This window comes from Rhizopus delemar, genomic scaffold (genome assembly GCF_000149305.1).
Source record: "Rhizopus delemar RA 99-880 supercont3.3 genomic scaffold, whole genome shotgun sequence".
Classification (NCBI taxonomy): Eukaryota; Fungi; Mucoromycota; class Mucoromycetes; order Mucorales; family Rhizopodaceae; genus Rhizopus; species Rhizopus delemar.
The window spans coordinates 947,315-974,364 of NW_027137829.1; the positions used below are offsets into that span (position 1 = coordinate 947,315).

The 27,050-nt window shown below is 38.1% G+C and overlaps 11 protein-coding genes across 11 annotated transcripts; 5 read left to right on the top strand and 6 right to left on the bottom strand.

The window, feature by feature from the left end:
* Positions 1–1,712: 1,712 nt before the first annotated feature.
* Positions 1,713–4,965, top strand: RO3G_04567 (uncharacterized protein; the record flags this gene model as incomplete). Its single annotated transcript, XM_067659157.1, has 3 exons — positions 1,713–2,269; positions 2,326–2,472; positions 2,526–4,965. The coding sequence occupies 3 exons, from the start codon at positions 1,713–1,715 to the stop codon at positions 4,963–4,965; spliced, it is 3,144 nt and encodes a 1,047-aa protein (XP_067515258.1).
* Positions 4,966–5,767: 802 nt separating this feature from the next.
* On the top strand, positions 5,768–6,950 carry RO3G_04568 (uncharacterized protein; the record flags this gene model as incomplete). Its single annotated transcript, XM_067659158.1, has 2 exons — positions 5,768–5,826; positions 5,897–6,950. The coding sequence occupies 2 exons, from the start codon at positions 5,768–5,770 to the stop codon at positions 6,948–6,950; spliced, it is 1,113 nt and encodes a 370-aa protein (XP_067515259.1).
* A 2,187-nt stretch (positions 6,951–9,137) lies between these two features.
* On the bottom strand, positions 9,138–9,569 carry RO3G_04569 (uncharacterized protein; the record flags this gene model as incomplete). The annotated part of the gene is made up of 2 exons (XM_067659159.1): positions 9,138–9,398; positions 9,453–9,569. The coding sequence occupies 2 exons, from the start codon at positions 9,567–9,569 to the stop codon at positions 9,138–9,140; spliced, it is 378 nt and encodes a 125-aa protein (XP_067515260.1).
* Positions 9,570–9,894: 325 nt separating this feature from the next.
* On the top strand, positions 9,895–11,474 carry RO3G_04570 (uncharacterized protein; the record flags this gene model as incomplete). The annotated part of the gene is made up of 4 exons (XM_067659160.1): positions 9,895–10,823; positions 11,013–11,130; positions 11,183–11,324; positions 11,410–11,474. 4 exons carry the CDS (start codon positions 9,895–9,897, stop codon positions 11,472–11,474), a joined length of 1,254 nt encoding a protein of 417 aa, XP_067515261.1.
* A 1,044-nt stretch (positions 11,475–12,518) lies between these two features.
* On the bottom strand, positions 12,519–13,540 carry RO3G_04571 (uncharacterized protein; the record flags this gene model as incomplete). Its single annotated transcript, XM_067659161.1, has 2 exons — positions 12,519–13,374; positions 13,467–13,540. 2 exons carry the CDS (start codon positions 13,538–13,540, stop codon positions 12,519–12,521), a joined length of 930 nt encoding a protein of 309 aa, XP_067515262.1.
* A 780-nt stretch (positions 13,541–14,320) lies between these two features.
* On the bottom strand, positions 14,321–15,072 carry RO3G_04572 (GTP-binding protein rho1; the record flags this gene model as incomplete). The annotated part of the gene is made up of 4 exons (XM_067659162.1): positions 14,321–14,608; positions 14,656–14,765; positions 14,831–14,918; positions 14,977–15,072. 4 exons carry the CDS (start codon positions 15,070–15,072, stop codon positions 14,321–14,323), a joined length of 582 nt encoding a protein of 193 aa, XP_067515263.1.
* A 368-nt stretch (positions 15,073–15,440) lies between these two features.
* On the bottom strand, positions 15,441–16,225 carry RO3G_04573 (uncharacterized protein; the record flags this gene model as incomplete). The annotated part of the gene is made up of 3 exons (XM_067659163.1): positions 15,441–15,976; positions 16,030–16,100; positions 16,161–16,225. The coding sequence occupies 3 exons, from the start codon at positions 16,223–16,225 to the stop codon at positions 15,441–15,443; spliced, it is 672 nt and encodes a 223-aa protein (XP_067515264.1).
* Positions 16,226–16,720: 495 nt separating this feature from the next.
* RO3G_04574 (uncharacterized protein) lies at positions 16,721–17,139 on the bottom strand (the record flags this gene model as incomplete). Its single annotated transcript, XM_067659164.1, has 2 exons — positions 16,721–16,882; positions 16,987–17,139. The coding sequence occupies 2 exons, from the start codon at positions 17,137–17,139 to the stop codon at positions 16,721–16,723; spliced, it is 315 nt and encodes a 104-aa protein (XP_067515265.1).
* A 1,237-nt stretch (positions 17,140–18,376) lies between these two features.
* On the top strand, positions 18,377–19,655 carry RO3G_04575 (uncharacterized protein; the record flags this gene model as incomplete). Its single annotated transcript, XM_067659165.1, has 5 exons — positions 18,377–18,488; positions 18,542–18,556; positions 18,617–19,219; positions 19,268–19,563; positions 19,638–19,655. 5 exons carry the CDS (start codon positions 18,377–18,379, stop codon positions 19,653–19,655), a joined length of 1,044 nt encoding a protein of 347 aa, XP_067515266.1.
* Positions 19,656–19,760: 105 nt separating this feature from the next.
* On the bottom strand, positions 19,761–21,569 carry RO3G_04576 (uncharacterized protein; the record flags this gene model as incomplete). The annotated part of the gene is made up of 4 exons (XM_067659166.1): positions 19,761–19,897; positions 19,954–20,981; positions 21,027–21,318; positions 21,368–21,569. 4 exons carry the CDS (start codon positions 21,567–21,569, stop codon positions 19,761–19,763), a joined length of 1,659 nt encoding a protein of 552 aa, XP_067515267.1.
* A 2,798-nt stretch (positions 21,570–24,367) lies between these two features.
* Positions 24,368–26,612, top strand: RO3G_04577 (uncharacterized protein; the record flags this gene model as incomplete). Its single annotated transcript, XM_067659167.1, has 2 exons — positions 24,368–26,325; positions 26,459–26,612. 2 exons carry the CDS (start codon positions 24,368–24,370, stop codon positions 26,610–26,612), a joined length of 2,112 nt encoding a protein of 703 aa, XP_067515268.1.
* Positions 26,613–27,050: the final 438 nt, after the last annotated feature.

Here is a 27,050-nt window from a genome sequence, read left to right on the forward strand (position 1 = left end):
GTTAATCTTTCATTCCTTATGGTTTTTCCTTTGTCTTCTACGTATTACGTCCATAATGCTTTGTTTGCAAAAAACATTACTAACATTATTCTGGGCTATGCTTAGGATTTCTAACTTATCTTTCTTGTCTTTTGGACATGTTAATAGCTGCAATCTTTTACAGATATCTGAATTTTTGACCTAAGACGGGTATCATCTCCAATTAGTGAATCGGAAGTAAAGCATTGTATCAAAAAAAAAAAAAAAAAAAAAAAAAAAAAAAAAAAAAAACCGTTACGGGTAAATGAAAAAGCAATTAAAGCATCCTACTTCATAAATATAATACAAACGTAAAAGCAAGAGTAACACAGAAAAGATTATGTGATTGGCCTTGCAATCACTAATATGTTACTCGATTTCTTAAGAATGTGAATTGTAAACCTATATAGTTTTTATATCAACGGAAAGCTCTTGGCATATAGTTCTTGTAGTGAATTATATGAAAAGATTACAAAAAAATGCAGAAATTTGGATTAGTAGACACTAGAATTGCTATAAAAAACAAGCAAGTACGCGCATATTGAAAGATATATTAAAGCACCATCTTCACTCACTAAAAGAGGTTTTTAATAAAGAAATAACAAGTCGAACATGTTAATTAAAACTGAGTAAAGAAATTATAGCATAACTTATCATTAGGATCATAAGCTTTATAGGTTTTTTGCTCTAGTCAAAATGTTATAATCAGAAAATGCAAAAGTAATTTAGATACTGTCATCGTGTTTATTCACTGGAAATCTTAATGTGAGATTATTGACTATTAAATTTTTTGTTTCATAGTAACCGTAACGATTCATATGAACTTATCACTACATTTGATCATCTAATCACTAATGTTTAAATGAGCTTATTACATGTACTGATGTAACTATTTAATGATAGAATAATTAACCTTTAATAATTTATCCGTAAAAGTGGCAATAAAGTATCAAGAGGCATAATCACGGTTGTCGCTTTTGAAATTAAGAATATTTATCATACATTAAATCATTAGATAGTTTTGCTTTAAACATTTTTCCAAGATTAATAGATCTGATATTCATTTTGTGAACAGATTTTCTTTACTTTTATAAGGACAGAAAGACTGTCGTATATATCAAATGAACTAAGAAAAAGTTCATATGCAAAATTCTTTTAATAAATAAGCACAGGGCTTTAGAAAAAGGCTCGTAAAATACGGAAAAGAATGAAAAGCATCATAAAATGACCTAAAATGGATAAAGAACCTTCCATGTATTTGAATCTCAAATATAGCCCATTCTTCAAAAAAATTCATACTTTTAATCAATTTATATTCAAAACTATGTCCAGCTTACTATGTTAATATTAAGCTTGAAGCTATATTCAAACAAAAGCAAAATGTTGATCAGCTTGTATGAGTTTATCTAAAGAAGCCAAAAAAATATTCATCACACAGCATTACATCGTGTAACACGAAAAGTACAGAAGATGAGTTTGTCTTAAATATTTTCCCTTTTCTAAGGTCTTCGTTCATAAAATATTCAACCGAGACGATATACAGTTTCTCGATAATTAATCAAGGTTTCTAGAAATACTTTACGTGTAAAAATCAAAGTTTCTGAAAATACTTTACGCGTAAAAAAGGATATATAAAGCTAGCAAATTCTGCTACTTTACTATCTCATTCATCTTTACGCATAATATTCATTTAAATGCCTTCAGCAACCCAATCTATTTCAGATCAATCCGCCATAGACTATTATAAAGCCTTTGTTAATTTCATAAAAATACAAAGTAAACTCTATGCTGATAATGTATTTGTTCGCTATCAAGTAAACAAGGGTTTCAAGACCTTAACTTACTCACAAGTCGATCATATCACTACTAATTTGGCTTGCGAATGGGCAAAACAAGTGGAAGGCTCTGGTGTGATCTCTTACATAAGCGATCGTAGTATAGATTACCTACTTACTATGATTGCCCTGATGAAATTACGCTTTACTTTACTTGCTGTGTCTCCCCGTAATTCCGAAGCAGCTATCGTTAACTTACTGGAGAAAACAAATTCTAAAGTGTTCTTTACCTCACCAAAATATGAAGCCATTGCTAAGAGCGCTTCTGTCAAGATTGAAGGAGTTAGTCTCATTGTTGTCAATCCTTTTGATATTGAAGCTTTGTTGAATCAGCCTCTCAATGATAGACAGAATGAATTCATTGACACATCTTTTACTGAAAAGGATCTCGATAAACCTGCATTGATTATTCATAGGTATGCTTCTCCTCTCCTAAATAATACTGTGAAGCTTTACTGATTCTTTATTTTAGTTCTGGTTCTACCAACTACCCTAAACCTATATATCTCACTAACAGATATATTCTTAATATCTGTGGTGTCTTCAAGCTTTGCAAAGAACAAAATCCTCACTTAGATTTAGTTAAACAAAGCGATGTTTTCCTTATTTGTGTACCTCTGTAAGTTTTATGGAACAGTAAGCCCAAGCTAAGTTATGCTAACACATCACTAGCTTTCATGGATTTGGATTTGCCTGTACATTCTCTGTTGTTTATGCTGGTGCAAGCGTTGTCTTTTTGGAGAAGCTTCCCCCTTCTCAAAACGAAATCACTTATGCTCTGAAGCAAAACAATTGTACTTTGATGGCCGCCCCTCCTCTTATTTTTGAACAAATGGTTCCTCATTTGAAAGAAACCAATGAATTTTCAGCAGCTCAAAATCTCAAATTTGCTATATTTGCTGGCGCTTCTCTCAAACGCGAGACAGGCGATTGGCTTCAGAAACACAATATCAACATCCGTAACGTTTATGGTACCACTGAAATGAGTGTTGGTATGTTTGCCAACTTCGATCCTAGATGTAAAAATTGGTACTCGCTTCGTCCTATCTGGAATGATCGTAGTGGCCAATCCTACTTCATCTTTGAGGATACAGATGAAGGATACAAGCATCTCTATATCCGTTCTGATAGTCCTACTCTAGCTCTTAATGTATCAAACCGTGAAGATGGCGGGTTCAACAGTAATGATCTATTTTTAGAAGATTCTGAGCATCCAGGATATTTCAACTACGTAGGTAGACGAGATGACATTTTAGTTATGGAGAATGGTGAAAAGACAAATCCTGTACCAATGGAAAATACCATTCGTCAAAGTACTATAGTCAAGCAAGTTGCTGTTTTGGGCCATGCCCGCCAATGTACTGCAGCCCTTATTGAAATAGATATGGATTATGCTATGAGCTATGGTCCTGAAGAAATAATTTCTCTTGTTTATGAAGCTGTAGAGGATACCAACAAAGAATGTCCTAGTCATAGTACTATTTTACCCCAAATGGTCAAGATCCTTCCTTTCGACAAGACTTTGCCTTCTACTGACAAAGGAACTGTAATCCGCAAGAAAGCTGAAGCTATGTATGCTGGCTTGGTTGAGAAAATGTACAAGGATTTTCTCGAGGGCCCTGTTTATAATTCCAGTAGTGACAGTTCATCCTGGTCAGCTAAACAAACCGAGTCCTTCTTGGTCAAGAGTATCGCTGACGTGCTACATATGCCAGAGTTTGCCTTTAATGATCATGAGAGATCAGTGTTTGATTTAGGACTCAATTCCTTAACCGCAATTCAACTGCGAAATGTTATCGCAAAGCAATTTAAGAATGTCCCTCAAAACTTTTTGTTCCAAAACTCCACTATATCATCCATGCGACAGGCTCTATTATCTGACAGTCAAATTGACGCTGCCGAATTGGTAGAGATGCGCTATCAGCAAGCTCAAGAATTAGCCAAGTCTTATCTCGAGCGGGCCAACAAGGACTTTTCAGTAACTAAAAATGACTATGAAGCAGAAAAAAAGGAGAAGGTCGTATTACTCACTGGAGCTACTGGCTCTCTTGGCTCTTTTATGCTTCGTGATCTGTTAAAAGATGCTACAGTCAAAAAGGTTTATTGTTTAATCCGCGATAAAGAGACTGAACTTCACACCCGGTTAGTGAATGCGTTTACATCTCGCCATCTTGATTCTTCTTTATTAGAAACTGAAAGGATTGAGGTCTTGCCGATGCGTTTGACTGAACAGTACCTGGGTTTGACTAAAGAACGTTACGAGCAACTCAAGGAGGAAATCACAATTGTCCAACATTGTGCTTGGCTTTTGGATTTTAATATGACTATCGACCATTATGACAAGGAATGTATTGCTCCCTTCTACAACTTGCTCAAGTTTGCTTATCGCGAAGTCAACCCAATGCATGTCCATTTCATTTCTAGCGTGAGTGCCAGCGCTGCTTTGGGTTCCGAAATTGAAGAAAAGCCTTTACCATTTGACTCTCATGCTACTATGCCTATGGGTTACGCTCAATCCAAGTTTGTTTGCGAAATTTTTCTCGGCTATCTTATGAAAGAAAAAAATTTCCCCTGTTATATAGAGCGTGTCGGCCAAGTCTCTGGCGACTCTGAAAGCGGTGTCTGGAATACTTCTGAGCAATACCCATTGTTGTTTGTTGCTGGTTCACTGATGCGCAAGATGCCCAAGCTTTCCACAGTGATTGATTGGATACCAGTGGACTATGCTTCTAGTGCTATTGTTGATATCATGCTTCGTACTGCCCATTTCTCTGCCAACATAGAGAGCTCTGTTTATCACATTGTCAACCCTCATCATGAAAACTGGACAGATATCCTCAATGCTATGAAATCCTGTGGCATGAAGTTTGATGTAGTTGAACCAGTTGAATGGGTGGATACACTTTCAAAAGATGATACCAACCCAGCGTTCCGTCTTATGTCCTTTTATGAAGACAGCTTCAAGAAAGATTTCAAGATGCCAATATGGCAAACAAAGAAGACTTGTAAACTTGCACCCATTCTTGCCAAGTCTCCAGTTGTTGATTCCAAGTTATTCAGCAAGTATCTGAACCACTGGCAATCAGTCGGTTTTTACAAGCCATCTAATTAATCTTGGCTTAATATTGATTCTGGCATCATTTATAATGCATCATTAAAATCCATTCAATGGTTCGCTTGTTTCCATAAATAAAAATTATGTCCCTAATTTAAACTCTATATCGGATCTATATACGTTATATACATTACTTAGCACTTGAGTGTTTTCTTAGGCTAAACATATTGTATGAAATTTATTATTTCTAAGTAGACTAGCTCTCTCTTAGACCAAGAATCCTGACCAAAACGTCAAAAAAAAAAAAAAAAAAAAAAAAAACCCGGCCCCCAAAAAGGGGCGGAAAAAAAACCAAAAAATTGGCCCCCCCCCCCCCGGGGAAACCCAAAAAAAACCCGGTTTTTGGCCAACCTTGGAGGGGTTTCCCGTTCCCCCAAGGGGTATAAAAAAAAAGTTTTTTTTTTTTTTTTTTTTTAGGAAACTATCTCAAAGAAAAGGAAGTATGGTACTCTTTTTTTTTATAAGGAGCAAAAGAAATCTTAACTGTTTATTGGAGACTTCAAAATAAAGTCACTTATGTTTTTGGGTTTTTGAATTTTACAGTCGTTACAATGCCAAAGGGCGGTTTTAATTTTTCCAAGAGGCGGTTTTTTTTATTCCAAAGGGCAGTTTTTACTCTTTTTTTATTTCTTTATTTTTAACTTTTTACTGAAAATGACTACGCGCTTTTATTCTGAAGATGGATAGGGTAGAATAGTTGATGAGCAAGGCAATGACGCCGTGGATTGGGGCGAAGAAACTACACCATTTCATCTAACAACTTTGACACGTATAAGACAGTACTGCGAGATGCAGGTAGATGAACAAGAACATGCTAAAGAAGAATTGGTCGCCACTATGGAGGAAGTTGCCGACACGGTTAAAAACAGATAAAGGTTTATAATAGATATTCAAACGAGTAAAGACTTTTATTTGTATATTTCAATAGAATTAAGCTATTCAAGGCCGTCAAATCTGGACGATTAGCAGGTGATATTAAGAAACGAACGGCACAAAAATGGGTCAAAAGACTTAAGCAGGATAAAGACTGGAATATCTTGGAAAAACAGACCAATTTGATCAACAGGGAAAAACCACAATTAAATAATAAGCACAAGCTTTACCTTCTCAACTTTTATGACGACAATCCGCAAGTGCGAGTGGTGGACACAATGGATTCGCTCACTCAAAAGTTTGCAGATCTCAATGTGAAGAAGAGCACGGTTCATAATTTTTTGAAGACTGAGTGCAACCTTTCGTTCAAAAAACTGACCACTCAACCAGCTGCCAGAAACAGCCCAGTTAAGATTCAGGAGCATATGGATTGGGTGAAAAAATGGACTGCAACGGATATGAGTTACCTGGAAAATTGCATTTTTGTCGATGAGTCTGGGTTCAATATTAATATGAGACCTCCCAGCGGATGGTCATTGAAAGGAAAGCCTGCTGTCGTAGCTACTCCTACTGGCAGAGCTGTATCTCACACTGTGTTAGGTGCAATCTCTGCCAAGCTTGTCATATGTATGGAACTTCGAAAGCCCCAAGAAGAACGCACAAAGCGAATCAAAATTGATTTCGCTAATCACAAAAGAAAAGCGCCAGCTAAAACCAAGAAGCCAGCTTCAAAGAGTACTGTTGCTGATCATTATTTGAGATTTCTTGAAAAAACCATGGATGAAATGGATTGTTTTCCTGAGTTAAAGGGCTACTACATCGTAATGGATAATGCACCTATCCATACATCCGATCAAATTGACAAGATGATAGTTGCAAGGGGGTACAAAAGTATCTACCTCCCTCCTTACTCTCCTGAGCTTAACCCAATAGAACAATTTTGGGCAATTGTCAAAAATAAGGTTAAGCGTAGCTCATTCGAAGCTACTGAGGATTTGGCTACTCGAATTATTGAAGCTTGTAACTCTGTTCCTCCTAAACATCTGCAAGCATTTGCTCAGCGCTCTGTTAATTGCTTTACGAAGTGCTTACGTGATGAGCCACTATAAAATGTTACTTTACAAGTAAAAAAGATTTTCACCAAGCGTAAAAACTGCCCTTTGGGAAAATCTATTAGCCGCACTTTTTTTTAAAAAACTGCTCTTTGGTGTTTGGAACGACTGTATGGGTATTGCAGTGATATATCAGATTTGACTGAAAATGTCTTGTATACCACGTATGGATTCATTCAGGATGACTATAAAGTCAAGAGAGCAAGAGAGTAGACAATTCTGAGAATCGAATATGTTTGATTCATCATGAATTTTGTTAAAAAGGAAGACACCAGAACAAGATGAATGACTCGCTGACAATAGATCACAAGGCGAAATAACAGCTACAAGAGCAAACAAAGGATATCCAATTGACCTCATTTTTAAACATGAAGTTCATGCCATACAATCGGATCCGAATATTGACACAGACGAGAAAGGATTTGATGATAAAGAACAAGAGATTCATGTCCAGATTCTTGCACGACAGTGGGTTAACAGGACATCGGAAGACTCTATTGGAAATCTTTTGATCCCTTGTGTCAGATTAATAATTATTGAATGTCACTCTGGATTGGCAAGTAGCATTTTATGGTAGATTGTGAAAGATAAGAAACATGTCAATAAAAACAATGCCTTGATTTCCACTCAAGTTCGGATCTTCAATTTGCTGAAGGGGATCCACTCCATTCTAGGGATTCCTTCATCAAAAGCTGGATCAAGTCAAGACCTCTGGTTGAACAAGAGAACTGAATGATTCTGAGTCTGTCTTTATAGGAGAATTCTGTGGGATCTTTTAAATGTCCTTGTGACAAGTCTATAAGACATAGTCATACATCTCCTTTGCAATAGGAAAAATAAGGTCCCCTTTCTATGCAATCTTCTTGAAATGGCTAATCAACAATTCCAAAATAAGAAGAAAGGAAAAAAAAGGGTGAGGGGGAGAAGTGATATCTGCATTGATCTACACACACATTGAGTCTTGTTTTTTAAAGTATGCGTGACATTAGGGTCAATGATGTATCATTACTGAACACACACAAAAGCAAAATGACCTCTTTGTTCATACACACTTTCCTTAAGTTGATAGACATAATAACTCAGCATACCACTGATAAGAAAAGTTCCTTTTGAGATAAGAGGATGAACTAAAAGGAAGAATTTAACGATGATTTTGAAATGAACAATAGAGAGTCATCGGATATTAAAACAAGTATACAATCCAGAAAAATAAAAATATATTTTTATGCATTTTATAAGGAGATGTCCTTGCCCCTCCACTTCTTCTTCTTCTTTCTCTTTTTAAATGTATATTCTTGATCTGCCATCTGAAATACAATTCATTATTATTTATTATATAAAACAAGGCAACTATTTAGATTTAGCCCCACTTGCAGAGTATGTAATTCATAGAAAAGTATGAAAAGAATTAAATTGTATTTTAGAGCTTGTTCATATTACAAAAAGCTGCTATCTTTCAATACCAATTGGAATAATACAATAAAAATAATACAACCAAAAATCAAAGGAAATCTAGATTACCTGATTGACTCTATCAATCAACAAAAATCCATTAATTTCAAGTCGCTTGAATGCCAAGTTCTGGATTTGCAACTATCAAGACTTACATTCAACATTCTCAGTAAATCCACTCATAATTTGCGAGTCATCCAAATATGTTTACCCTTTGAGCTTCATGCACAGCTCTATCAGACACTATCCTGTTTAAGCACACAACTCACTCATTTATCCATACGTGACTCAGCATGTGAATACAAGGTCACCACTAAGGCAAAGGCATGTCTACTCCCTCTATTTGGATCTCAGTCTACACTTCAAACCCTTGATATCCCCACCTTCCCTTCACATGAACTATGCCATCATCGTATCTATTACACATTTTCTCAACTACAATCACTCACAATCGCCCTCGGCCACCCTTTGCCATGGGATCATTTCAAGTACATGTTTCCAAACCTCATCCAACTCACCCTTGTTCTCACTCACCTCGATCAGTGGCAAACCGTCAAATCCCTACTTTACCATACCTCCTTCTTTCCTTGGTTCAAACGATTATCGATCATGAGCAGAGAGCCACTGAAACAACATGTGTCAAAGGAAGAACTAAAATCGAGTTTATTACGGTTAGAAGGTTTGAATAGAATCACCGCCGGTTGGGATATCATTGCACTCGTTTAATAAAGCTCAAGCTCTTCCATCATAAAATTTTTCTAAAAAAGTCGTGGGTTTAGCAGGTGCCTCTTCTTTACCAAAATAATTCATAATGTGGTTGTTTTGTTTCCAAACATTCATCACTTCTTGATATTCCATTTGTCCCTTTGCAAACAAAATATCTCGCACTTCGAGATTTTCTACAAACTTGTGACGTTCGAATTCTTCGCGAATTTTGGATCGAACGGCTGAAGTAGGCAAATTGATTTCGTGAATCTTCATGATTTCTGGAACCTGCATGTCACTGTGTTAATTTTTTTTATTTTTTTATTTTTTTTTTTTTTTTACCGATTTTTGCCATCTTCTATAAAGCGCTAAAGCACGAGAAGTGGCTTCTTTTGAAGACTTTGCAGAGGCAGTTGTTACTGCAAAATTGGCAACACCAAAGACAGCTGCTTGAGACATAATGTAAGACGATTAAAAAAAATACGAGTGTGGCATGCCCACGCCTCAAGAAGAATATATTACGTCATCATCACATTCATACTCCGTGAAAGGTTGTACAAATCCATGCAAAAAATCGGTGTGTGTGACAGAGCGTGTGACAAAGGATCTTTCAGGCACATGAAAATGATGAAAAAAAAATTTCTGCTTTTTTAGGTCAAAAATGAAGAAAAAACATAAAGTGATGTCAGTTTACAAGGAAATTTTAAAATATTTGGTATCATTTTCCTCTCTTTTGGAAAATACTAAACTTCTTTTTTTCTTTTTACGCAACATAGCATTCAGCATGGCAGCCATCGCGATAGATAGCATACCTGAACATGGAGAAGAAAACGACATGGAAATCTTGGTGACACTCCAGAGAAGCGATCGACCAGACCTACTGCTGGATAGCGACTCTCAAGCATCGATGGATGAACCCAGCCGTTCAAGAACTTGCATGGTTTCTGTCGACGACAGCGATCCGGTATCCACTCCTTCTTCTCCCTTGTCCTCTGCAGAAGAAGTAGACATGCTCCAAAGCTCTTTAGCCCTCGTTTCCCTCATGGATCACCCCCTTCTTGCTTCGTCTTCTTCAGGTACAAGGTTTCGAACGAGATTACCTGGTCAGATCCACGACAACATCACCATACAAGATTTTCCAGAATTTAGAAATCGACAGGCAAGGGCACTCGAGCACGCGCAGGAAACGCAAACGCTGAGGCGTCCTACGGATTCGAGCCTGTCAGAAGAGGAGGACGAGAAGGAAGAAAAAGAGGAAGAAGAAGAGGTGTTCGACAGCGTGGATAATCTCGTGCGAAAGATGATAGAAAAGGAGACATCCCCCACAGTAGAAACCAACCAAGAGGTTTCGACATCCAGAAACTCACTGATTGATCTCGATCAGATCCTGATCGAAGGTTCTCCAGCTGCACAAGAGCCAATTGTAAGGAAGGATGCACCTCTGGTATCTGATGTGGCCAGCAGCATCCATGAAACAAATCCAGCAGACCCTCCGTCTCAGCAACCCCCAGTGACGGCAGAACAAGAGGACAAGGGCCCTCCAGCACCTGAGGAGGAAGTAAAAAGTCCAGAGCCTGAACGTCAGGATCGTTTTGTGAATGCGGAGCAGAAGAAAGGCATCGAGAAAGAAGCAGGAAAGCCTTCAGAAGCTGGAGAGGTGAAGACGGAAGAGAAAAAGATCAAAAAGAAACAAAAGAAACGGCTGCAGCAGCGGTACAGTGTGATGAATGAATTATTGGCTACAGAAGATTCCTACGCTCAGGATTTGAACTCACTCTGTAATGTAAGTCGCCTTTCCTTGTTTTCAAAAGAGCCGATGGGCTAAAGATTTTCACAGCATTTCTTTGAACTGATCCGGTCTGTTAACTATGTAAATCATGAGGAAAAACGAATTATTTGCAGGAATGGAAATAGCCTGATGGATGAACAGTCCACCTTTTGTGAATCGTTAAGATTGGCCATTAGACTCGACAGAAAAAAAGGAGGCGTAAAGTATACAGCGAATTGTTTCCTGGCATCAGTAAGAAATGAACGCTCTTGTGCTTTTCGTCTTTTTTAATTTTTTTTTATAGAAAACCTATTTTGAATCCTATTATGTTTATTGCGTTCATCAAGATAAAGCTATTGCTGTCTATAATAGATTGTTGGAGATAAATAGTGATTTTGCTGAATTAGATGAAAGAATGCACTTTATTCATCAAGTGATCACAGAGCGTAATAAACTCATGTTCAAAGACTATATGATTATGGTAATAACCACAGGCACTTTTAGTAGCTGATGTTAATCTGCTTTTCATAGCCATTCCAAAGACTACTTCGATACAAACTACTCCTAGAAACTCTAAGACATACCACGACGCCTAACACAAAGGGGCACACGGCTTTGTCAGCAGCAGAAGAAGCTGTTCATGCCGTAGCTAAAAAGATTAATGATAGGATGGCCAGGGTGGAACTCGAAGAAAAGACAGAGATATTCTTGTCAAGGTTGCACGCAGATTGGTCCATACCAAAACAATGGTACAGACACTTGGGTATCTGTCGACTGATCGGCACGTTTGACATGCGCTGTTTACCCAAGCAAAAGTCATTCAAGAGAGTATGTTGTGCTTTATTTAAACATTATGTGATTTTGGTTAAACCTAAAAAGCCAGACGTGTATGAAGCAGACCAATGGTTTCCTATTCGAGAATTCAGAATAGAAGATGCAATTGACATACCCTGTAAGGTTCAAATGAGCAGTTGTCGTGGTATGATTCATAACATGCTTATTAGCTTCCTTGCATTTCCCTTGGCTGTTGCGCAACAAGTCCTATCTATTTGAATTCTGTGCAACAAGCGAATTAGAAAAAGAAATCTGGATGGAGACGATGGAGAGCTGTATTGCAGATGCCAAAGCGCGACATAAACTATTAGAAAAAGAATCTGTTTCGGATTTTGTTGAAGAAATATTTGAATCCAATCTCGACTTACACAGCTCAGAGGTAATAGCAAAATCAGTCCAATGGATCACTGTCACTCAAAAATACATAGGATGATGATCAGCCTGTACGTATCCCTTTGCCTTCTGGCTCAACCAGTTTTTCACAATCAGCCATCTTTAGTAAATCGACCACCGTCAGAAAGGTGAACAGCAACCGGAGATCGATTCCTAACCTTTCCACCTTTTTTTCCTCAGACCAAGATACGACGAAATCATTCGGGAAAGTCAGGTGGTTCATAGGAAGTTTAGCAGAAAAACTGCTTCATTTCAGATTGAAACAGTTTAAAATTCGGTGTGATGCATTTGATGCTCATTTCAAGGATGTCTATGTTAGTTTTCTCATCACAGCCAAGGGTAGCCACAAGATAAAGAGGACCTTAAACACAGAATAATTTTTTTTTATTTAAATAAAAACCAAAACATGTTTCTTAAGCTTTAGCAGGAGTTGGCCATTCGTTCTTATTTTCTTCAGTGACAGGTAACACTTGATTTTCGGGATGATCTACTGCCTTTTTATTCTTCTTTTTGTTCTTGACTGTTTCCATGTTATCTTCAGTTGGAACAACGATAGGTACTTCTTCATCAGGAGGAGGTGTCATGGCAGTGGATTCTGAAACAGGATGTTGTTCTTCATGTTGACTACCTTCATCAGCTGTAGAGTGCATCATGCTACTGTCTTCTTCGTCCGTCGTAGTAAATTCTTGCATCTTTTCAGATACAATATGAATCAGCTTACCCTCTTCACCATCCTTGACACCAGTCAAACTTTCTTGATGTAAAGTATCATTATCATCATGACGCAAGAATCGATTCATGATCTCACCGTCCCCCTCATCAGAAGCAATATGGATCTGAGGTTCCTCCTCATGCTTTGTGAGGTTTTGAAAAAGATCTGAACCTTCCTGGTTGCTTTCATACAGGTTGGCTACACCAAGGCCTCCTAAAAGAGAAACAGGCACATTTGACACAAAGTCCGATTGAGCTACACCTGTCAGATAAGGACGAGGTTCTTCTTCTTCAGGTTCTTCGTCAATCACCACGGTCTCTGTCTTTCTGTAAGGAGGAGGAGCAGATACGCCTTGGATGATCGAACCACGTTTGAGACTAGACAAAGCGACGTCTTGTAAATAATTTACCCAATCACGTACGTTTGAGTCTGTGATAGAAATAGTGCTAAACAAAGTGTTCACCTGATCTTCGATGAAACGCATGCCACGCTTTCTGGATGAGAGTAGATAAGTACCAGCGAGTGGAGTATAAGGGTTTCTGGCAGGCTGGGTGATACTATTGTTATCTTTAAGTCGATAAAACAATGTTCCCTATTACGTATATTATTTATTTATGTTTATTCTATTGTTTGCATACTCACATCATACGCAGCTCTCACATCTTCTTTAGATAAGCAACCTCTGTGACCAATAAAAAAATAAGCTGTACACAACTCAATCATACCCAATACCCTATTTCCTGTACGTTATTGACTTGTTTGTGTACAACATGATGCTTACCAAGCCTTAATGTTACCACCCAACTCTTCTTGTTCTTTAGTCATCTTGACAAACTCAGTGATCGTGATAGACTCATTTGACTTTTTTGCGTATTTATCAAACAACTGTTCAAATCTTTCTGGTACAAATACACCATCTTCATCATAAACACCAGAAGTTTGTTTTCTTGACCGAATCAAGTTTGGAACAAAAGAACGACAAAAGGGGTCTGGTATCCAACTTGTTTGTGATAAGACAGATAGAAAGATACCAGTGAATGTGCCTAAGGCGACACTAAAAATGATGTTATAACCAAGTGTAAGAAAACCTATGCTTTCTAAATGAGTTTATGTCTATAAATAACATTTCTACTTACCAGTGATGGTATCAATAGGAGTAATGTAACCTTTATTTCTTTTATCCCAAAAACTAATATGTTTTTGAATACCCTAAAATAGTATTGATTAATTTAACAAAAAAAATTGTTTATTAGAATAAACTTACGCTTTCTTTAACAATCAATCGATTGTCTTCTTGGCTTGAACTCATTTTTTTTTCTCTTTTAAAAACAGGAGAAGAAAGAAGGGAGAAAAAGCTTTTTTTTTTGTTTTTTTTTATTATTTTTTTGGTTTGTTTATGAATTTACATTTTCATGTAACACGCTTCAAATCAAAACAATTTATGATATCCTTTGCATAAAAAAAACTAAATTTGGTTAAATAAAAAAATATTTTATTATTCAACTACAACACAGTACAACCACTCTTCTTCTTTTTCTTATTAACCATTAAAGCAGCACGAGTTGCTTCTTGAAATACGTCACGGACACCTTCTCCTGTCTTTGCGGAGCATTCAAAATATTTGTATGCGCTAATCTTTTGAGCAACAGCTGCTCCTTCTTCATAACTAACAGGTCTTTGGCTGTTTCTTCTCAACTCTTCAATCGTATTAGGATCATTACGTAAATCCTTTTTACAACCAACTAAAACAATAGGAAGTCCTTGACAGAAATGAAGTACTTCTGATATCCACTACTCAAAACAATTTACATTCTGCACACTCTTTCAAAACTATTTACCTTTTCTTGGACGTTGTCTAAAGAGTCGGGTGAATCAACAGCAAAACAAATCAAGATAACATGTGAGTCTGGATAAGAAAGAGGACGAAGACGATCATAATCTTCTTGACCTATAATAATAAAAAAAAAAGGAGAGCTCAGCATTGTTGTATTTATTATTTATTTATGTATATACCTGCTGTATCCCATAATGCTAATTCAACACGTTTACCGTCAACATCAACATCTGCTACATAGTTTTCAAAAACAGTGGGCACATAAAACTAATCTCTTGTTAATTAAACCTCTTTATTTTTTTTTTTTTCTTTCTTTCTTTCTTACTTCAGGAAAAGTGCCTTTTGAAAAGACAATTAATAAACAAGTTTTACCACAAGCACCATCACCAACAATAACAAGCTTTCTTCTAATTTCAGCCATTCTTTAAAAAGAAAAAGAAAAAAAGAGATTAGCAAATATATTTCAAAATATAAACTTTTTTTTTTACTTGTTGCTTTATAAAGAAAATAGAGAAATAAAAGAAAGAAAGATTTTTTGGGCTTTTTCCCCTCCCCTTTCTGCCCCCTCTTCATACACTCCTTTTGTGTGACTTGATTAAAATAGGTGAAACATTGCCTGATATTCGCTCATTTAAAACGCACTGGGGGAATCAAATCAGCAAAGAGATAGAGCGAGTGGGAGTTTTCTCGTTATTAATAAAGTCTTCTCTTCTCCTTTTTTTGATTCCTAGTGTAACACTAAACCTTTTTTATAAAAAACACTTTATTGATAGGCTTAAAAGTCAGGATTTAATGAAAAATACCATTCAACGCATGACTCACTGCCCTATGAGCATCATTTATCACACTTCCTGCAGCAGAAGCAAACTGAACCACACCATTCGGATTGTTTGTATCCGCCTTCTTTGTCATGAAAGGAACACCGGCCGTGGAGGGCATTGGGTTATGAAAAGCAGAGACCACTGGATTGTTATTGATGGCAGAGACGATGGGAGCTATGATGGCAGAGATCATGCTTTCGACCACTTCCTTATTAATCTGAGGCATCGTGCGTTCGACAGAATCTTTTTCAAAGAAAGAATCTATGTTTTCAAGACGGCCCGTCTCGGACGATCCGTCTTTTCCTTTACCAGAGTCATGAGCAAGGTTCTCAAGTCTGTCGGGTAAGGTTGCCAATATACTCAAGCCTGGCAGTGCTTCAGAAAGATAGTCGCTGACCGTGTCCATCGGACAGCTTTCTTCGTTGCATTTTTTGTTATCAAAGATGTTTAAAAGGGCCTCACCAAAACCATTGAGTGCATCCATCGTTTTTTCATTCACAGTAACTAGCAGAAACAGATCAGCCCTTTTTTCATCCCCTCACTTTTCTCTAGCTTACAATCCACTTGTGCGTCTTTAGTATTGGTCGTTTGAACAGCTTCATTGGTCGCGTGGGCACGTTTGGCCAACCTGTGTTTACAAAAGATGTAAGTTAAATTCATCTCATTTGGATAAAACAGCCTTTCTTACTCCATGTGATTGATCGGTATAGCAGCAGCGGTTGTAATGAGTGCAGCAGCAAGCAAAAACTTCATAATAAATTAAAAATAATAAAAAGAAGGTGGGCATATTATCTTTTTTTTATATCATTGATTTTTAAGAATGCTCGGCACTTGGATGAAATAACAATATTCAAGACAACTGCCAACCAAATAGACTGTCATTTTTCAGGGACACTTTTTTTTTTTAAAAAAAGACTATCGAATGAGATTTCTCAAGATCAAAGAATAGGTCTGGTTTGGTATCTCGTCACTCTGAATTTTTCATGTACGAATAATAGGGTTCGGTTTCGTCTCTTTGATCATCCATCATCCTGAGCGGCCTTGATGTCATTCATTTCAAACCTCAGTCGATCTCAACCTGATGGCTGTCTTCTTTCTCTTCTTGATAAGCACCTTGGCTGGCGCTTCAATACTTTTAGGAAAGTTAAGGTAGACTTGAACAACCTCAGCGCCATCAAGGGATCCGCTGTTCTTGACTGCAACAGAGGCTGTCACCTTTGCTTTGTTGTTGTGACCCTTCTTGGCCTTTCACTTCAGATTGCTGTAGGTAAAGTTAGTATGCGACAAGCCATGATCGAATGGGAATTGAGGAGTGATGTTTTGTGCATCAAACCACTTGTAGCCCATCAGGAGCTTTTCCTTGTAGACAATCTCGGCAGAGGGATCGATCTTGGCATTATAGTCAGAGGCCTTTTTGGCGATGGTGTAGGGAAGACGACCAGAGGGTTGACTTTACCAGTAAGGACATCAGCAAGAGAATTGCCAGATGCTTGAGCAGGAAGACCGGGCTATACGACTGCTTTAATGTTAGGATGATCAATCCAAGGCATCAGCACAGGATCCACAGAGTGAATGACGACAACTGTGTTCTTGTTGGCATCAGCAACAGCATGGATCTCATAAAGAAGATGAATACAAGCGCTTAGTACATGAAAAAGACAGTCCATACCAAGTTATCACCATTGTGCCATAAAGAAGAGTTGTTACGATCACCAACGTTACCATCAACGGTGATAGAGTATTCACCAAATTCAGAATTAGAAAATACAAAAGCAATATCAGCGTTCTTGACACCATCAGGGTCCTCGTTATCTAAGGGTGACTTGGAATTAACATGCCAAAGAATTTAGAATGACAGCGATTGGCACTCCACACTCTTTTTTTTTTAAGCAAAGGGACAAGAATCAAAAAACGAGCAAAAGTTTCATCAGCCAAGACCTGTCTACATGAAGGATGCGACAGATGGCTGCTGTATAAAACACCTTGATTTATTTTTGCATGAAAAGGAGCCAGCACATGTTTTTTTTACATTCAATGAAAATGCAACGCTTTTTCCGTCCATCGTGGTTGAGTCGTCCAAAAAAAAAAAAAAAAAAAAAAAAAAAAGGTAAGAACGAGGCACTGCTGCATTCATGGGTCCAAAAGGACTGCATCCTTGACATATTCCTATCCAAGTTAGACATGAAACTCAGGAGAGCCAAGGATGCAGACGCAACCTGCTAAAGAAAACAGGTCAAAGCAACAAAAAACAAAGAATTGAAACCAACCGATGACAACCTCCAGGTTGGGCGTAGATGCAAAGAGAGATTGACGTGAGAGCAAGTAGGCTCTATCAAACGATGGATTTAAATTCTCAAGTAGTTTAATGTAGCTTACATGTCACTCCTATTTTATTTCAACTCGAGCTGTCTCTCTTACGTGGTTTCGATGGATCCACCGTCCTCTTTGTGAAGAAATCCCCTCCCCTGAAGCTGATGAATCAGGTAAGACAAATATCAATGCAATTAAAAAACTTTTTTGTACAACATGTAGCACTAGGTTCATGATTTTCAACTTTTTTTTTTCAACAAGAAAGATGCTTTGTAAGGAACAGGATTCACATTGCCTGTTTGTCATTGGTTTTATATGATTCAGATTTCCCTTTTTTTCAGCAAGTAAGTAGGATTGTATTTAAAATTACCTTCAAGGTTTTTAATCATGTTCTTTTTCTTTCATTCTAATGTACCTCTTTCAAAAAGAAGGGGAAAGAAGTTGGTTTCTGTGTAGCCTTTATTTATGCCTTATTTGGATATCAGCGATTTTCAAATATGCGGAAATTGTAATTTTCTATTATTGAAGGAGCGAGAAAGAGAAGGGAGAGCGAGAGAGAGAAAGACGAGGATCTCTTTCTTTCTTTTCTTCAACATGTCTTTTCTTAATAAAATTATTGATAAAGCAAAAAATCATAAAAATGAAGATAATCAATTATCAGGAATACCAGAAAACAGTGCTGCATCGTCATTAGGTGCTATAGCAGGTAAAAAAATAAATGATGATCATTGGCTTTTGTATTATATTCATTCTTATTAGAAACAGCGACAAATAGTAATAAGAGAGAGAGAGAATTGAAGGGGAAAGGATGGTGTGTATTAATGTTTTAAATAGATAGCAGCAGCAGCAGCAGCAAATTTTCATTTAAAAACAGCACTACTGTTCGACACAAAGATTCAGCCATCATAGATCAGCGCAAAAGCAAACCAAAATTAAAGTTGGATGACTTTAATCTGCTGAGAACATTAGGAACAGGATCGTTTGGTCGAGTTCACTTGTCACAGTCAAAACATAACCATCGGTACTATGCCATCAAAGTATTAAAGAAGACTGAAGTCGTGAGATTAAAGCAGGTGGAGCACACCAATAACGAAAAGCACATTTTGGAATCCGTTGCTTATCCTTTCTTGGTCAATCTCTGGGGTACATTTCAAGACGATGCCAATCTGTACATGGTCATGGACTATGTCCCTGGTGGTGAGCTTTTTAGTGTGCTTCGTAAAAGCAAACGGTTTCCTGACCATGTTGCCAAGTTTTATGCGACCGAGGTGACTTTGGCACTCGAATACCTTCACAACAAAAACATCATCTATCGAGACTTGAAACCTGAAAATCTATTGTTGGACGCCACTGGACATATCAAAATTACAGATTTTGGTTTTGCTAAATATGTACCAGATATCACGTGGACATTGTGTGGTACACCCGATTATTTAGGTAAGGCCCCACCGGTCCTTTGAGACGCTTGCTGACATGACACGATAGCTCCAGAAGTGATTCAATCGAAAGGGTACGGAAAGGCAGTCGATTGGTGGAGCTTGGGTGTTTTAGTCTTTGAAATGTTGGCAGGTTATCCACCGTTTTACGATGATGACCATCTCAAGTTGTATGAAAAGATCATCCAAGGCAAGATTCGTTGGCCCTCTTATTTTGATCCCAATGCAAAGGATTTATTAAAACATTTAATTACCGCTGATCTCTCACGTCGTTATGGTAACCTTAAAAATGGAGCGGATGACATCAAACGTCATCCGTGGTTCTTTGGTGTGGATTTCAATAGGGTAGCCACCCGTCAGATCAGACCTCCTTATATTCCTCAAATAAGAGGAGATGGGGATGCAAGTCATTTTGACAGGTATCCAGAGACAAATGAACACTATGGTGCCCCATGTCATGACATTTATAGGGACAAGTTCCCTGATTTTTAATAAAGTTTTTTTTTATTATTATAAACACATGTAGAGAATATGTACAACATTTAAGAAAGTTCTGTCTTTGTAGGTAGAGTGGATTGATGAATTTGGTTTTGCAGTTGGTTTAATATCTGAGCATCACGCACAGCCGAATGTCCACCAAAGATTTCATCCATTTCTTCCAAAGAACGTCCTTTGGTTTCTACAGTAAAAAAAAAAAAAGATTAGAAAAGGAGGATGACTTCTTTTCTTTTTTACCTGGCACAAAGAACCAAACGAAAAAGAAGGACAAGACCAAGAAGCAAGCAAAGAAAATATAAGTACCATAAGTAATGTTCTGCAGCATGATGGGCACAATAAGGCCAATAATGAAATTACACATCCAATTGGCTGAGGTTGTCACACTCATGGCCTTGGCACGCGATCTTAACGGAAAGATTTCAGCAGGAATCACCCAGGCGATAGGACCCCAAGCATAAGCAAAGTTGGCAATGAACAGATAGATAAAGGCGACCGAAACCCAGGCTTGGCCAGTATGACTTGGCCAATCATACTGAAAGAGAGCGGTGATGATGGCCACGATGATCATACAGATCGCCATCACGATCGAAGCAATCATCAATGCCATCTTTCGACCGATGATATCCAGCAAGAAGACGGTAGGGATCGTCATGACAAAGTTGATGATGCCCACGACACCCGTGGCCAAGAGAGCGACCGAGTTACCTGTCAGACCGACCGATTGAAAAATCTTGGGGGCATAATAGATGAGGGCATTGATACCCGAGAACTGTTGAAAGAACATGATGCAGCTGCCGATAGCCAAGCGATTGAACATACCCTTTCGAAAGAGATCACGATAACCCATGAGTCCGATCATCATGCGACCCTTTCGACCCTTATCCAAATACTGTGGGTATTGTTCTCGTTCGACCTGTCGATCGAATTCAACCGAGACCTTGATCTCCTTCCACTCTTCAATGACCAGTGGATGATCTTGAGAAAGACGACGTAATTTGGATATCACCTTGAGAGCCTCCTCTTCTCTTCCTTGTCCCATCAACCAACGTGGCGAGAAGGGGAAAAAGAGGATGCCGAAACCGAGGATGAGAGCAAAGGCGATTTGGATACAAAGAGGCACACGCCATGAGGCTTGACCGGACACGCGCGTCAGACCATAATCGATCCAGAAGGAGATCAAAATACCAAACGTCACAGCCAATTGTTGAAGTGAAACCAGTGAACCACGCAGTTCAGGAGGGGAAATTTCGGATTGGTAGAGCGGTCTGCATAAGAATTAGTCAGATGACGATCACAATCCGTATACCTACACAAGTAAGCTGAGGGCACCTACAGCCATGCCTGTCACAAATCGGCCCGCTAAAAGATAATCTGTATTCTGTGCACCACCTTGAATTGCACTGCCCAGCAAGAAGACGACGGTCGATAGAACAATTGAATATTTTCGACCAATCCTGTCTGCAAAAAATCCAATGATCCAAGCGCCAGCCCAAGCGCCGAGTTCTAGAATGGAAACCACAAAACCCGTCTGTGTGGGGCTCATCGGGAATCGTTGAACGAAATCTGGCATGACGAGTACACCAGAGATGACACCTTGATCATCTAGAGTCTATTGTGTTATCATCAATTCTTTCAACACCCTTTGACTTACATCCAAAGAGCACACCACCGATAGATGCAAAAACCGCAGTGAAGCATACATAAGGGTTTTTGATGAATCCAGAAAGACCACTCTTTCCGACATTGTATTTGACTCGATCAGCAGCAAGACCTTCTTCAGTTAATCTAGAAGAAGGATATTTATTTAAATGATTCGCACCGTCGTTTGATGTTTCTTGTTTTGGTAAATTCATAAAGAAGAAAGCAAAAAGAAAAAAAAAAGATTCATTCTTCTCTTTGCTCTTTATACATGTTTCTCAGGGCACTGGCGTCATGTCTTGTTTCAGTCATTCTTCTAACAGGGTCACTCTTTTTTTTTTTTTTTTTTTTTTTTTTTTTTTTTTTGCATATCAAACTTATTTTGGAAACTATTTAAGATAACAAATAGAGACATGACAAAAAGAGACAGTCCATCCAACTCCTCTATTTCTTTTTGAGCTGAAACAATCCATCCCTCATCGAATTCTATTTCTCTCTCTCTCTCTCTTTTTTCTTATCAACCGATAGAAACAGACCATATCAACATGAATTCCTTTCTTCTGAATATTGCATTATTTTAAAAGTGACATCTTGTTGGGATCAAAGACTACATTCTGGAGTTTTCTTTACAGAACATGCTTTTCTCTTCCAATTAGAATAATTCATTGTAGTTTTCCACATCTTCCCAAATGTAAAAAATGGGATTAAATGGAAAAAAAGAAAAATCATGCAAATCCACTTTAAAAAAGACAAATAAGCATGGTTGCATATGTAAATGGTGAATTGAAATTTGTAAAGAAACAGAAGCAAGGATAATAAACATGTTGCTATTCTTGTTGATTGAAATGATTGTCAATCTTATTTCTTCATTTATATTGTTTATTCAACCGGATGTTTCTCCAGCAACCTCTCTGGTTTTTTCTTTATAACAAAGTATGGTGTAAAAGCAATGAATGAATCATTCTATTTCTTTTTTAGAAACAAAGCGTACAATCCAAGTGGTATTCAAGATTTCTATTCTAGAATTTCTAAATTTGCTCATAAACGAATACATCTTGGGCATCAGAGTGTTTCAATGTGCACACACAATCACTATATCAATTCCATTTTTATCATGTTTAATAAAGTTTGATTTATTCAACAATTTAAGGTTGCCTCTCATCTTGTTTCTTTTTTTATGCATTTTAGCAGTGGCGATCCTTTTTTAAAGTGTCGTCGTCAAATCATTTAAAGTGGTAAAAATGGAGCAGTAAAGAAAAATAAATGAAACATTGTTTCGAATTCATTTTTCTGTCAACTTTTATAAAAGATCGAGAGATAAAACGTCCCTTTTCTTTCCTAACCTTTTTATTTACTTTTACAATGATTCCATCATCAATTAGACATTGGTTTGAAAAAGTTGATGGTCGAATCATTGCATGTGTTACTTTGTAAAGTAAATTGGGCGTTTTATGCAAGCGAAACGGTTGGCTATCATCATTTGCCAACTTTAAAGGTATCTTGTTGTTCAGTATTTAGAGTACCTTTTTCTTTTTTCGTCATTTTTTTTACACCCATAAATTACTCAGCAGCAGGGATGGTCGGTATTTAGTCCGAATATTAACCATTAAAGGTAAAGAGAATGTTGTAGAAGCCAGGAAGATATTTGAAAATGACTTGCAAAAGACTAAATCATCCCAAACAGCTTGAGGATCGTTGCGTAGGTCTGATTTAATCTCTTTTGTAAAGTCTCAAAAACTATTGTTCAGTGAAAGAAACAGACAAAAGCGATTGGACTGGGCATTTAACCCCCTTGACTGAACCATAGAAGGTTGGACATGTCAATATTGGATTAGGTATGACATACAAAAGAGATTTGTGTAGCATTTTCCTAAAAGAAAGGCTTTATCGCGAGCATATTTTGTCTTCTATAAACTGTCAGATAAAAATGAAAATCAAAAGCAAGAACCCTCAGTATTCAAAGTCAAATCACTCTATCAAAAGAGCTATTAAACGTTCAATCAAGTTAACTAAACTCAAGTCATTCGAGGCTTCAAACCTCAAACTAAACAAATCTACGTCACTTTAATACAATCCAAATCCCAAGTACTAACAAGCTACAACATATAATCGATGCTATAAATATTCTTGAAAAAGAACACAACAACAGCATCAGACACATTCTTTACAAAAAAAGCTCACTCAATAATACAGCAAGAGACTATTGACTTTCTGTCAACTGAGCTACTGAAGCTCTCATTAAATTTCACCAATCCAAATTTACGAAATATATCAAGCTTTGATTCCTACTGGTGAAATGAAAATATATATATATATATATTAGATAGCAAAAGAAAGATAAACTTGAATTTGATGATAATATGAACATAATGATAGTTGAAGTGCTTGATCAGCTTGAGCTGTATACAACAACCAGCAATACAGATAAGCTGCATACGGTAATTGGTGAACTTAAATACAAAGAGCCAAACAAACGCTCACCAAAATACCAGCTGTCGAACGTAGTAGAGATTGTGTAATTTTTTTTTTATTGTTAGTTAAATACTTGTTATATTTACCCTTCGCTTTTTCTACAAGTGTTAAAGGCTTTCATTTCTGGAAGGGCGCTTCACCCAAGTCCGAGTTGGCCTATTTGAGGAAGTTTGAAGGGTTGCTGGACGTGATTATGGATGATACTGAGCTTATTTGGTTAGATGGCGAAAGCGTTTGCGTTTCGACAAGAGATTCATTGCGCAGTATAATGGAAGATGAACTAACTGAGTTTGAGAGAAGGAATGACGATTGTTAACTGCAGCCGTTTAGGAGTCACAGTTGAACTATGCAGCATAGAGTTTAAAAGACAAGATGCAAGTAAATCGGTGGTTATTTACCAACAAAGCAAAAATGCTAGAATAAATTCCCGTATCTTAAGCAGCATCAACTCCCTTACAAGGAACTCTATCAATCAAATATTATCTTTTGACTTTGTTGGAACAGCGGTTATATGACACAGATGTGTTGCTATGAAGACGTCATGTTTTCTCAAAAAACTACTGATATTCATATACCGACAGGTACATTCGAGTTGGCTAGTTTGAGAAGTACCTTGACTCCATTTACCATTCATGACCTTATCTCAGCCTCCTCCAGGTCTCCCCGCAAAAGTAGCCCTGGTATTGATGGCATTCCATACGAGATTCTCTCGCTGGTCTTCAAACATCCCGGGGTTGCCCCACTGGCCGTCAAAGTGTACAATAAAGCTCTGCTTCAAAGCGTTTTCCCTCCATCTTGGCTCTGTACTAGTACCGCCCTTCTCCCGAAAAAAGGTGATCTTACTTTGTTGAAAAACTGGCGACCCATTTCTTTAATCAATACCGATGCTAAAATTTTCACGCGTCTCTTGAATAGTCGACTAATTTCTGTCTTCTCTCATAGGATTTCTCCTTGTCAAATGGGTTTTATGCCCAAACGCTTTATTGGAGAACATGGTCGTTTGTTACACCTAGTCATGACTTCTACTTCCATCCGAAAATCGTCTGCTGTTGGCCTTCTTCTTGATAAAGAAAAGGCGTACGATCGTGTCCATCCGACTTATCTTTCTCAAGTCATGATCCGTTTTGGAGTCCCACCACCTCTAGTTACCACCATCATTGGATTGTTCTTTTCTACCAACATCAGTATCAACATCAATGGTTTCTTAACTACGTCTTTTGTAGCACAACGTGGACTTCGCCAGGGTGATCCACTTAGTCCTCTGCTTTTCAATATTGCCTTCGATCCTTTCTTGCGGTTCATTTCTTCTGATCCCCTTTATAGGGGCTTTTCATTCGGCCAACTACAAGATACTCATTACCTCGACGACAGCCCCCGAACCCCATCGGATGACGCCTGCCCTCCACCCCCTGTTAAGATACTTGCTTATGCCGATGATGTACTAGTATTTCTTCACTCTCCTTCCGACTTTGTACGCCTCAAGAACGCAGTGGACATATATGGTGCAGCTTCCAATGCTAAGCTCAATTTTAACAAAACACAGGCTTTCTCTCTATCTGGTGATCCGCTTCCTAATTGGCAACAACTTTTAGTCTCCCACAACATTAATTCCTGGCATGACCGTCTCTCCACGCACTCTTTGATATACCTCGGCTACTCAGTTTATTCATCCACTGCCCAACGCACCTTATACGTCAATCAACTAACGAATAAAATTGCACTGCCTTGCCAAATCCACTCACAAAGAAATCTGTCAATACGTGGTCGTGTTACGGTTCTTAATTGTCTCATTTTCTCAAGATTATGGCATGTACTTCGGATATTACCTCTCACTAAAAAACAAATAGCTACATTCCAAGGTCTAGGTTCCAGATTTCTAAATGCCAATCCTTTCCCTAGGATCAGCTTCGCGACTCTCTCACTTCCTCGGTCTCAAGGTGGTCTTGGTGCTCTTGATCCAGCGGTCCAAATTCAAGCGCTGCAGTGGCGATGGCTGCTTCCTATGGTCCTCTCTTGTTCTCCTTCCAGCCCTGTAGATTCTCTCTTTCCAAGTGTATTTTACCCTAGTGTCGTCTACGGTCTATACTTGCTTAAAAGCACAACTCCTCAACTTTACCCAAGCCATCAAATTACCAGTGCCTCTTCGCTACTATTCCCAGCCTTCAGATCCAAACACTTCTCGACCACAACACTTCATTGTTTCTCAACCCTCTTTACTGCCTTTAATTCCCTCATTTGTCGTGCTTTTGATGATGCCGTCTTGTCTCCTACTACCATTCTCACTATTCCTCTTATATATTTGATACAAGCTACTCCTCTGTTACCTTCACACCCTTCTTTGATCAACAGTACACCTCCACTCCCTCAAGTCTGCCACCTCAAGTCCTATCGCCAAATGCTGGGATCACATATAATGATATTCGACTCTTCAATACTCATCTCCGATATCGCACCTTCACCCGCACTGAAATTCAACATTTCTCCCGCACAATCAAACAGGTAATCAACCTCCTCACCTCCAACATTATCCAACTTCGAACCTTTGCTGCAACACATTTCGACAATCCCACCACTATCAAGAACATTGTTGAACACACAACACTCATTCTATCCATCTTTAATGTCGATTCAGTTCCCAATATCCCCAACCAACTGCTTTCTCCTTCACCGAAAATATTCAAAACACTGTTGTCCAGCAAAAAACACAATCGCCTCTCGTGCCCATGCTCAGCACCTCAACCTCCACCCACTACCCATGCTCCCTCCTTTCTACTCAACTCATCTAAATGGTCCTCCTTCTGGCGTTTGGACATTCCACTTCGGTCCCGAACTATATGGTTCAAGATTGTCCACAACTCAATCCCACACACCAGTTTCCTGCACCTATGCAACATACAACGATTCCCGTCTCCTCTCTGTCCCCTTTGTTTGCAGGAACCTGACTCACTTATTCACTTTTTCTATACCTGCAACAAAGTACAACCAGTTTGGATTAAAATTTCATCTTTGTTTATTGACAATGCTTGGCAATATACAATCCACCACTTCCTCTCTGATATATCTGCTGCTGTTGCCACCTTGTCACCTTTCCCTCTTCGCGACCCACGCATCTCCCTAGTACCTTCTCTCTCATCAAGCCAAATTGTTGCCTGCGTCCTACAAGCTATCTGGTCTGCTCGTTGGCAGTTCATCTTCCACTTTACTCCATTTCTCAGTGACAATGT